This window comes from Monopterus albus, unplaced genomic scaffold, assembly GCF_001952655.1.
Source record: "Monopterus albus unplaced genomic scaffold, M_albus_1.0 scaffold16.1, whole genome shotgun sequence".
Classification (NCBI taxonomy): domain Eukaryota; kingdom Metazoa; phylum Chordata; class Actinopteri; order Synbranchiformes; family Synbranchidae; genus Monopterus; species Monopterus albus.
In genome coordinates, this window is record NW_018127896.1 from 3,344,767 (window position 1) to 3,357,266 (window position 12,500).

Consider the following 12,500-nt stretch of genomic DNA (forward strand, 5'->3'; position numbering starts at 1 on the left):
TTTAATTTAGGAGAATGATGTAGGCTACAAGCATCTCGCCTGTTCCCGTCCTACAGGATTCAGCAAAGAAAATAACGCAATCATTGTAGAAATGTCCGTATTAGCCACTAGAGGGCACAGCTGTCCATTGGTCCACCGCTGTAACTTTAAGGGCCCTTGATTGTCCCTGAAAACTGAGCACGAAGATTGGTCTGCTACACGTATATTTTCACTTAGGCCTACTCATGTTATTTTACCTGGTTATTATGTTCAGAGGTGTTCCTAATATTCTGACCCTCTCATGTATGTCGATGGGCAGGACAAAAATAAGGAAGATAATAATAATAATAATAAGGATAATCAGTTATATACTGACACCTCTGAATATAATGTAGTCCAGTACAAAACCACCTTTAACTATGACCTCAACAATGAACATATAATTGAATGTATACATTTATAATAATTTCACCAAAAATTTAAACATTTTGAGCTTCATAAACACAAATGTTAAGGCAGAAGTGTTGCAGTGAAGTGCATACAGATGTACAGGTGGTCATAATGTTATGGCAGATCGGTGTTTCCTACAGCATAAGAGCACATTTAACACCATATGGGCATAACATGTTTCCATGGCGGATTGACATGATGTATGTACAATGAAAGGCCACATAGTGGACCCTCGTCTGCACTACCTTGTGCCAGCCACTAAAGGGAAGCACAGACCAAGGAAAGAATTCAAGCTTAGTTAAGTACGAGTCCCTCCACTTCAAATGCTTTAATAAAGCATGTAAAGTGTAGGTTTATGTACCAGGCCTGCTGTGTACTCAAATTAGACGGTTTATATCTTTTGTAAATACATGCAAAATCCTTAATGCTGTTAATCTACCGTATACAGATAAACGTATCAGTCTACATGTTTATCAAGCAGCTCCGTGTCTTGGTAACCCGTTTCAGGAATTATTTTCCCCAATGTATTCTTCATCATCAGCGATTTGGCAACAGAGGAGGAAATAATTGTTTTAATGTGCGGCTGTGGCGACAGAAGAGCCAAACGCAAGAAACTGTGAGCTTGTGTAAACGAGGACCGACAATTAGGAGATTATTACTGTTTTCTTTTCCAAGCAGTGTACGTGACAATGGAGTAACGGATCCAGCCTCTCTGCACGTCCGTCGGCTCGTTCAATTCACATGGGACAGATGTTTACCCCACTGACGCGGAGCGCGAGCGCGCGGCGCAGCAGCTCTGTCCTATGGCAGCACGTGCAGAAGCTTCGTGAACTTCAGTAATTAGTAATTAGCGTCTGGCTGAGCTATTTTACGACTAAGCGAAGGGGAGTCTGTTGTGATTATTTTTCTACAGGTTGCTCAGGCTGTGCGCAACATCTTTTGTCAGGTTGGTCATACTAGTTCCGGTTGAAACCTTCAAAATAAATAGCTATCCTAGTTAATTGCTTTTTTCTATCTTAGAAACATTTGTCTGGTGGTGAAAAGAATTCTTATTGCCTCAGCCTACTTTATTAGCCTACATGTGAACCATGTGTATTCACATTTTCCCTTAAGCATTATCATATAAATTTGGACAACACATTCTACCTCTTATAAATGAAAAGTTCAAATCATAAGTAATAAATTGGAGCCTATCCTTAGTTCAGTACACTCAGGGTGTGATCTGATACGACCACTAGCAGCACTGGTAGGTAATGTAGTAAAATTATTAAGATTATTGAGTCTGTTAGAGGTAGAGCTGATGTTTACTAACGTTAGGTTGCCCTACATCCTGTAGGGTACTTTAATCTATAGACTAGCTAATAATGCTTACCCCAGTCTGTGCCCCTCATAGGCTGTCACTCTCAGCCTATAATTATGTGACAGACATAACCTTCCTCTTTAAATTTATTAACGAATTCTTAAGGTCTTTTAAAAACACCAAACAATACCATTGTTCTGAAGGTATTTTTACAATACCCAAAGACCGCTCTAACATCTAGATGATCAAATATTCAGTACACTGAACGATAAAAAGACTGTAAACTCATTTTAAAAGTTGCACCCCTGTTTCCGAATCAAAACCAAGACGGCTGCCCACAGGCTGCCTGGACAGTAAACGGTGTCGCAACTTGGAAACAGGTTAAGGACCGTTGTTATCGTGCAGCGTGCAAATGTTTTTCATGCAGATGGTTAGGAGAGTTTCTAGAGATTCTGAAAATATTGTCAAAACAACATTGGTAGGTGTTTTAAACGACCTTCTGGGTTTTTCAACCCTCTTTGGTTAGAGAACCTGATGTACCTTATCGGTCTAACTATGACTGACCCTTGCCGTGATCCAAATGTATGCTAATGTGCCTACAGGTGTACAAACCGGGCTATAACGCACGATTTTCAACAAAATGAGGTGTCACTCATTTTTGTCACGTGACAAATAGGCGTTTGTTTTGAAGGCCACATCTCCTAATTTCCGGTATTTTGTCTTATAGTGTCTAATTTGGCGCAGCTGGACCTGCAGCCGTGCAAAGGAGTCTGCCGCTGTCCCTCAGTCTCTGGGTCTCTGCCCACTTGAAAGCCCGCTCTTCGCGCTCAGGTGTGACATTTCTGGAGTGCCTCGTTAAAGCCCGCCGATAATATGACGGACTCCACAGCGCCAGACCCTACCTCCACCCCGGACCCGACTGGAACAGTAGTCCCCACGGCGGTGAACGGGCAGTGCGAGCAGGTGGACCCCCAGCAGCAACAGCCCAACACAGAAAGTCAGGAAGAGGGTTTCAAGATGGACCAGGAAATGAAGATTACAGACAGCATAGAGGACGGAGGTAGGCTGTGTGAAATGTCTTCAGAGTTTATGCGCCCGATGCTTCGGTGGCCAGGGCGCACAATGTGCGTAATGCCACCGAGAGTAGCCAAATGTATGTTTAGTGAGCATACCATGGAAGTTGGTTAAGTCATACAAAAAAAGCGGGTCTTCTGTTTCCTATAAATGTCCTCCATGTGTATAAAACGGTACACAAAAAGACAGTGAATGTTATGATCAGTATGATAAGTTATTTACACTGCTGGGTAGAACTGGAATACAGAGTATGAATACCCACTAGCTCTTAGACATTATGAGACATATGTTACCTGAAGTACTGTGCTGTACTTAGGAATACATTAGTGGGGCTGCCTTTGGGAAATCCTGGAAGCCACAGGCAGTTATTTAAATAGTGTTAGATATTCCACATCTTAAATTTGGCACATAAGGAACTATAGTGTGTGTCTGTACATCTCTTAGTAATTAAGCATCAAGATAAAAGTAGGGTGGTAATGACTCGGAACACGGATGTTTGTATCATGGTTTCAGTCTCGGTTTCAGAATGGTTACCACACTACCTAAAACACAACATTGACTTTTGCAAAGAGGAGACCAGTGACTGTAGTGGAATGGGTGCATTTTTAAAGGCGCTCTTCAACCCTGATTATTTCAGTTTGCTAAAAGAGAGAGAGTTCTTAAATGTTTGTCTGCACCCACAACATTCATCTGGCCAAAACCAAAGCTGGCCTCAAGTTCCCTTTATAGGATAACTCTGGGACATTTTTACTTCATGTCATACCAAAGTGAAAACAACCTGTGAAAGGCAGGTAGTGAGTAATGTTGCTTAAATGTATCAAAACACAGCGGAAATTGAGTCTAAAGTCAATGAAAACTAAGTGAAACTGCTCCCTCCATTTCCTTGTTCTGCCCTCTCTGATTCATGTGTTCATTGTAGGTCACTGTGCCCTGTGTTGTTGTTTGCAGGTCTTCTGGAAAGCAGTATGCGTCTAAAGCCTCATGAAGCACAGAGTTACCGAAAGAAAGCTCTGTGGGTGTCCTGGGCATCCATTGTGGTCACCATTGTGCTTGCCATTGTTGCTTTTAGTGAGTAACACTTTCAAGTCTTTCCTTTTGATATTTTTCACAGGAAGTGATGCTTTTTACATTTCTGGTGTGTGTTCAAGTAACAAACACCTGCTGGCTGGTCTTTCAGTTGAAGGACAGCTTTGTTCGTTGGTGTAACACCCAGCAGCCTTGGTAAACAGCAGTACTATACTGTGAAGGACAAGCAATTGATGTGATAACATGCTTCAGCATGCCAACTCAGAGTCCACACTTCATGCCACGACCCCATGTCATTCACTCCTAAACCTTTATCTTTCCTTTGTTTTCACTTCAAATGACATTCTCTCAATTAAGAAAGCAACATAGAACTTTTTGCTACCAAGAGTCCAAACTCAAACTTCAGCCCTGCTGAAGTTACTAAATATTTATTCTTTTTAGAGGTGGAAGTGTGAGCACCTGTCTTTATTGAACGTGTTGAACCATCATGTGTCAAGAATGAGACACCCTGCGTCAATACGGTGACTCATTCTAGGGTTTGAGATTGAGAAGAGCTGGGAAAAGAATTGATTGTTTCGCTTATTTTATACATTATTTCTCTGCATGTATGAGTTTATTTTTTGAGTCTGATCAGGGATAGAAGTGAGCACCTTGTACATCTAAATCAGGTAATGTTGTGACATTGGATTAGAAAGTCTGTTTTTGAAAATCCTGCTGAGTTTTTAGACATTTTTAAAGATGTGATGAAATTTAGAGATTAACATGTTGGATATCTTTAGAACATGAAGTAAAATCTGACAAGTGGTGTTTAACTATTACAGACTTTGTTAGTCTTTTCTAGTCACTATGACGTACTGCAATATGATGCTTCTTCTTCTGCTGCAGTAAATGTAGATTAGTGTTTGACAGATGCATGGGTAAAGAGGACATACTTTGCTGCACTGTAGCTCAGCAACCATTTGAAGAGATGCAGAGATGTGTGGGTTCCCTGTAATGCAGAAGACTGGAAAACAAGTGTGCTAGCATGTTGTCCTCCTTTATGATTTTGTTTTAAGTATTTTTTTCTTTTCAGTATCATTGCTCATTTTGCCTTTTCACCTCCATAAACAGGACTTTTCTCTTCTCTGAACATTTCCCCATGCATTGCCTTCATTAGACATTAGCATGTTGATTTGCTTAGCAGCTATGTATGTAAATAGGCTTTGTTAGTTGCTTAGATGAGGTAGCCTAGGATGACTACTTGGCTGTTGTTTGCTGGGTTAAGCAAGATGTTACTGATGGTATTTTTACATGGAGTTCACAGGTTGAATTTTGGTGGCTGGAGATACTGAAGTGAAATTAACCTGGTACAGTGGGTTGCATTAAATGTTTGGGCAATGCTGGATCACACTGTTGAGCCTTCTTGGTGTCGTGGTTCCAACTCGGATGCAACTGCCTATCAAGCCACAGCAGTTTAACCTGAGCAGAAACAATGTAGATACAGGACTGGGTCATAGGATTTCATATGAAATGAAAAACGGGTAATTAAAAACACCAAAATTATGCAAATGTGTGTGGACTGAGGTGTCCACATACTTTTAGCCATATTGTGTATCTGTTGGATGAAGACAAGCTGATATCAGCCTTCTCATCTGAAAGGAGATTTGTTTTTTTTATTTCCAAAAATGCTGCATTGTCTCTTTAATATTGTATGAAATCCTATTTACTATCATCTATTTAGAGAGTGTTTTCATCATGACTCCAGCGATAGTACAAGTTCTATAGCTAATTTTTAATGCCTAGTTACTTTTCACCTACCCTGTAGTTCACATCCTGGTAAAGACCGCTCCCATCAGGACAGAAATGTTCCATCACAGGATAAGGGTGATCACTCACAACAACTTTGTATTAATCTGTATTGAGCCTTCTCCCTGAGGAACCCAGGTAGACCCAAACCATGCCAGCAAAATGCCCACCACAGCATGAAACAGGGCCACTGGATCCCCTGACTGTAGGGGAAAAGCATTCAGGTTTTTCCTTTCATTTATCACCTGCCTGTAGCAGCAGCAACTCCAGTAAACAGTGGTCTGACTTGCAGTCACACTGGGCCACAGTCATTACACAAATAGTTGATGATTTTTGATTTAGACACTAGAGGAAAAACAGACTGAACTGAAGAAAGTCCAGTGTTGCTTTTACTTGGGTCAGAATTAGTGAGTTTGTTGGAGTGAAGCAGCTGAACGACAGAGATACTTTGTTCTGGGAATCAGAGCCTCGTCCTAGTTGTACTGCTTTGAACAGTGTGCCCACTTCTTGTTTTGGAAGGACTGGAGAGCCCTGACTTACAGTACAGCCTCCTTCTTTGTCACATGTGTGTTAAGTTACTTTAGTTATGTGTTTAATACATTCCAACGTGAAAGTGGTTTATTTATTGCAAACATACAGTCCAGTCCCACACGGTGGTGGTCACATAGCTGCAGATAAGAAATGTTCCCTTTAAATTTGTCCAGTAAACTGCAAATTAGAGTAGTGGTTGTGTTTTTGTTATCTTTCAATACAGTGCAATGACATTGTTTTATCATTTAAGAATATGATAATATCTGGATTGGATTTAAATGTTTGAAAACCTAGTGACAGTTTACTTTTAAGGCAAGATTCCATATAGGATCATTTTCATAGAAAGTGACAGCATATCAACTACTGCTTTATTTAGTTGTCTGTGGATATATGTATGTGTACTGCTGCCAATAGCAGTATTAAACTCTTGTTTTATTTATGATTTGGGAAACTATTATAAAGAAAACATTTAATTGGTGCTTAAGATTTATGTTATCTTAATACAGTTGATTTTCAAATTGGTTTACAGTTGTAGTGAAAATGAACATTTATCAGCTAACAATCCACTGCACCAGTTGTGTGATCAGTTGTTCAACCTTTTGTAAAACTGTGCCTGACTCTCTGGAAGTAAGCCAGTGTGCAAGTCCCTTTGTAAATAGGAATATTTTTAGTGTTCCGTGAATATGTCAGGAGCTGTTAGCATCAAACTCTGGCCTCCTTTGTGTTTGTCAGCTCTGCACCTGAAGTGTATATTTTTATAAGGTGTTACTAGCGCAATTATTTATGCCACGTTAAGAGCATTAGGTAGCCACAAAATGTACCGCATACAGTGGAAGAGAATGGACTCAAATGCAGAAGTTGCCTAACACGCTAGCCACTGTAATTTGAGCAAATGCGGTGTAGATATAAAGCTGGGTCTCACTGGGTTAGGGTTCAAGAATGGTGTCACAGGGCCCAGAGCCATAAGACAGAAGAGTTGCCACATTGAGAGGTCTAAAACCACAGCAGGTCATGTGACTCGTCTAGCTTCAAATTGTTCTGACCAGTCGATTTTAGATTCATTGTTTCCTGTAGGGAAGGGTAGGATTTATCAGCAAATTACTACTTTATAGACTTGTACAACCTTGCAAAGTAATTCTGTGTTCTGTTGTTTTAGAGAGCTCAGCTAATTTAGATAGTTAGCTAGGTACTTTATCTATTAAAGTGGCAGCATTTGAGTGAGATATGTGTCACAAGTATGTTTATTGCTATTGATTTCAACTTCTTACTTTAGAAGACAGCAGACAAGTCAGTGTATGACTCTATTGCGCTGCTCCTAATGTTTGAATTGTGTTTGAAATGCTCACCCAACACAGTTGCTTGTGTATTAATAACAGAGAGAAAGCGAACAGGAAAACACACACTTGTACACCTGAAAAGATCACAAATAATGTGTTGAAGAGTTTATCAAGGAGTCTGTTCGATTAAGACTAAATGATCCCATCCAGTAACTCTGTAAACGGTTAATAAACAAAATTAAAACTTTATTTTAACAAATGAACTAAACTGACAAATTATGTACATGCGGTGCAATCTTTGTGGAAGTACAGCAGAACACCTCCGCTCTTTTGGTGCAACACAGCAGTTTTTGCACAATGAATCCTCTTCTTGTGGTTTTGCCCAGCTTAAACATGTTACATACCAAGAGTGAGTTTTGAATATATTGCAACTCAAAATGTGAGCGCTGCGCAGAGTGGTGCTGATTTTACTCTGTGGCCATCAAGTCACCATCACCTGCTGCTGTTCCCTCGCATATCTACCTGATGACAGAGCAATATACCCTGTAAAACATTAGCACTACTCAAACATAAGAGAGATCTGCTCCGATTTAAGCATATGTGTAAGCGTGTGTGAACTTTATTTAGTGCATTCAGGTGCATATTTGTCACCTAGATACCGTATTGGCATGTTTATGGGACAATTAGCATGAAAGTTGTTACTGTGCTAAGTTAAAGACAGGCTGACAATTTTGACCATGTTTTTTAAGTACACTTGATGATTAGACAGAGGAGGCAATTGAGCAGCTGAGGGACTGTTTTAACACCACAGACTGGGACATCGTCTGTAGTCCTCATGGATAGGACATGGACAGCCTCACACACTGTGTTTCGGATTGCATAAATTTCTGTGCGGAAAATATCGTACCATCCAGGAGAGTACGGTGTTTTCCTAACAACAAGCCGTGGGTGAGCCCTGATTTAAAGGCACTGCTGAATGAGAAGAAGAGGGTTGTCTTCTCAGGGGACAAGCAGGAGCTGAGCAAAGTGCAGCAGGAACTAAAGTACATGATCTGGAGGTGCAAGGCTGGCTACAGGAAGAAGCTGGAACAGAGCATGGAAAAGAACAACGTACGTGTGGAGAGGCCTGAAACACATCTTGGGCCACGGAAAAAGCAGGGATGATCACCAGGTCGCGGGAGACCAGGCCTGGGCAAAAGAATTGAATCTCTACCCAGTCCTTAGCCCCAACCCTGCCAGCCCCCCCGATTCACCTCTCCAGGTCTGTTGTCTCCTTGCAGCTGCAGCTTCTCACACCTCAGCTAGACCTTGCCCCTCCTCCCACTGTCACAGAGGGTTCTCAACAGCCTACAGCTCCTGACCAGTCACCGCCCACCCACCCCCTCCGCCTCATGGCGGACCAGGTCAGGAGGGAGTTAAGGAGGATTAAGGCCAGGAAGGCCACAGGCCCTGACCACATCAGGCGGAAATTACCAGTACTCACGCCGATGAGTTTTCAGGGCTCAGATATTGAGATTGTGGACACCTTTAAATACCTGGGTGTCCACCTCAACAACAAAATGGATTGGACTGAAAACACTGATGCCCTGTACAGGAAGGGCCAGAGCCGCTCCACTTGTTGAGGAGACTGAGGTCCTTTGGTGTGTGCGGGGCTTCGGACTTTTTATGGTACTGTAGTGGCATCTGCAGTTTTTTACGCTGTTGTGGGTTGGACAGGAGGTAACACGGACAGAAAGAGACTTAACAGGCTGGTTAAGAGAGCTGGTCAAGTCTGTCCTGGACTGCCCTCTGGATTCCATTGAGGAGGTGGTGGACAGAAGGATGCTGGTAAAACTAACATCCATCATGCACAACCCCTCCCATCCCCTGCACCATACAGTGGAGGCTCTGAGCAGTTCCTTTAGCACGAGACTGTTACATCCCCAGTGCAAGAAGGAGCGTTACCGTAGGTCATTCCTCCCCACAGACTGTACAATACATCACTGCAGTGATAAGCTAGGTGAAATTATGAAGGACTATGCATTAGTCAACTGAGGTGCAATGCTCAAACCCTGGGGGTAAAATGTATTGCAAATATGCACGTGTAAAATCTTGTTCTTGATTTCTCTTGAATACTTTATATTGTCTTGTTTTAGGTATTTTTGAATAGTTTTTCAGAGATCCTCATGGCTGAAATACAGGTTTTCCCCCATTGTGGGATTAATTATGGGAACCATATTCTTGTCCTTGATTTCTTGAATACTATATTTGGTTTTGTTCTCAGGGATTAATTGTGGGAGGATCATTATTATTCTTGATTGTCTCTCAAATACTATGTTTGTTTTTAGGTACTTTGGAATTTGTTTCTCAAGATATAGATATTCTTTGTTCTTATGGTGTTTTGTTGCTGCTCTCTATTGCTGCTGGAACACAGGAATTTCCCCATTGTGGGATAAATAAAGTCCTACCTACCTACCTTACATTATGGGTAAGTATTTTCTTTATGTGTTGCTGACGTCAATTATATAAGGCGCCAATAACCCTCTGCAGAGGCTTCTGTTCTGAGAACCATTATTGTTCTCTGTTCCTGTGGTCCGGACACAAAAAAAGCGGGCACTTTGTCCAATAGTTCTGAGAACTATGAAGAAGTTCCTCTGGTCCAAAAGCACCTTTTGGGCAAAGGTGTGACTGGCTGTCTCTTATGCTTCCCCTCTTTATATTAGCTAAGCTAAGCTAATTAACTCTTGGCTCTAGTACAAGCTAATGAAGCCATGAAACTCTCAAAAATGCTTCACCACATTGAGACGAGACACCCTGTGTTAAAGACAAGCCCTTGGAATTTTTTTCTAGTTGCAGGGAAACAAGCCCAGGGCTCCCACTGACTCTGCATGATGGTGAGTTGATATTATAGTGTAGGATTATTGTAATTGCCTAATATAAAGTGTAATTGTTGCATTCAGATTACACACTATGAACTGACAAAGGTTTTTGTTATTGGAACCCCCGTGCCTCTACCCAGTCCGTGGAAACATTTTATGCATGAAACCGGTCCCTGGTACAAAAAAAGGTTGGGGACAGCTGTGCTAGTACACTCTTTAGCCATTTAAAATGGCATTGACCTTCACATGTAACTCTCAGCAAGAAGGCTATTTTAGCTGCTTCCCAAGAGGTCAACTGTTCTTTGAAATTGCTGTACAGCTTAATTTGAATTTAATAGTATACATTTGCCAGCAATAAAAACCTTCATGGGTGTTACTCTTGAAATACATTTGAAATGTAGATTGCACAAAAATCAGTTGCATCATTTGATACGTGTGATAAGCATCTTTGTCCGTTCACTGAGCCTGGTCAGTAGACCGAGTGGTCAACTGAGTCTGAAGCCGAAGCAGGTCTGCTGTCAGAGTATAGTTTTATACAGCCCAGGGTTTCACCTCAGCTCATGCATTGTTGTCTGCAAACCATCCTAGTATTAAGTCAGTAGAGTTGAACTGAGTTGAGTTTAATGAAAATGTAATTGAGTCTCTCACTGCTGCTTTAAGAACAGTGAAACAACCTTGGCAGCAAAGTTTCACTCATATGCATAATGTAGCTATAGAAACAGCCAGTAAACCAGCAGAACTCAGATGGTGTTTTATCTTTTGTTGTCCTCTGAGTTTGTACAGAGAGGGAGACAGGGAGATGAGATCTCAGCTCTACACGTAAGTGTGTGCATGCGCAAATTGTGATGCTGGAGCTGTGTCCCCGCTGACACTCACCCAGCTTTCTTGGGAGCCAATTAGCCATCACTGGGCTCAGCTCTGATGACCAGGGGGCGGGGCACATTCATTTATATGCAGCTTTTTTCCTTCTGCTGTTAATGAAGGAGCTAGGAAAGGAAGGAGGTGAAAAGAGAGGAGGCTGGAGCAACAGCAGGTATACAGTGCTACTCATGACATTACAGGCAGATCTGTGGCGTTCCATCCCAGATGACATTTATAAAGCATCCACCTCCATGTTTTACCCTTCTGTGGGGCATTTTTTAAAAGTTTTACAAGTTAAAGGTGTGGACACTCTTTTTCATATAAGCCTTGTGTATATATGTATATAAGCCTTTTTGTACATAGACTTACATGCTCATCTCAATTACCGTAATGTGTCAAGTCTTGTATGCCAGCTACTTTTTTTGTTATTTCAGTTCTGCCGGATGGATGACGCTCTTGTATTTGCCCCCTCCCTCCTTATTCTCTTTTATTTGCACAGCAATGAACTTCTGTTTGCTCTGACACATACCTGTTACCACACTGATCATTCGCATGTCTCTCATTTTTTTGACATGAGAAATACTTCCACCTTGGATATTTAAATGGATTGGATACATTTCTTATACAACATACATATAGTTGCAAGTAATGGCACTGTTTGCAGTTTCCTGGTTTTCTGCTTAAATTGGTCAAAATGTGATCTGATCTTCACCAAAGTCACAAACATCAACAAACAATATTTCTAAGCTGATAAAACAGTCATGACCATTCATGTATGCTCAACACACACATTAAATATACAATGTGATGGTGGAAAAACTAGTGTCAACAGTGTTTTAATAACTGGTTGAACCACCTTTGGAAACAATAACTTCAAGCAAGCACTTCCTGAAGCTGTGGATCAGACCTGCACAACGTTCAGGAGGAATTTTGGAGCAGTCTTCCTGACAGAACCGCTTCAGCTCAGCCATATTCTTGGGCCGTCTGGTGTGTACATCTTGAGGTCATTCCACAGCGTCTCTATTGGGGGGAGGTCTGGGCTCTGACTGGGCCGCTCCAAAAGGTGGATTCTGTGTCTCTGCAGCCATTCTGGAGTAGATTTACTTCAGTGTGTAGGACCATTGTCCTGCAGCATCACCCGGTTTCTCCTGAGCTTCAGCTTGCTGACAGCCACCCCGAGATTATCCTGTAAGACACCTGGATAAACCTGGGAATTCCAGCCCAAATCCAGAGCACTATACCGGACACCCTGGACCCCCTGAAGTATGCCTACCGGCCCAACAGGGCCACCTCAGATGCCATTGTGGCTGCCCTCCACTATTCCCTTTCTCACCTGGAAAATGGAGACTCCTACATCAG

General features: G+C 41.7%; 1 protein-coding gene across 5 annotated transcripts in view; it reads left to right on the forward strand.

Moving 5' to 3' along the window:
* LOC109955776 (transmembrane protein 163) overlaps nt 1–12,500 on the forward strand; it is a 30,025-nt gene that overhangs the window by 895 nt on the left and 16,630 nt on the right. The window contains exons 1-3 of one of the 5 annotated variants that reach the window (XM_020592250.1): nt 802–1,375; nt 2,457–2,789; nt 3,752–3,871. In XM_020592250.1, coding sequence (XP_020447906.1) covers nt 2,603–2,789; nt 3,752–3,871 — 307 coding nt within the window. In that variant the 5' untranslated portion in view covers nt 802–1,375; nt 2,457–2,602. Of the gene's footprint in view, nt 1–801; nt 1,376–1,657; nt 1,676–2,090; nt 2,110–2,187; nt 2,208–2,456; nt 2,790–3,751; nt 3,872–12,500 lie in introns of those variants that run through there. The other 4 variants (XM_020592253.1, XM_020592254.1, XM_020592252.1 and 1 more) reach the window with 4 other exon arrangements.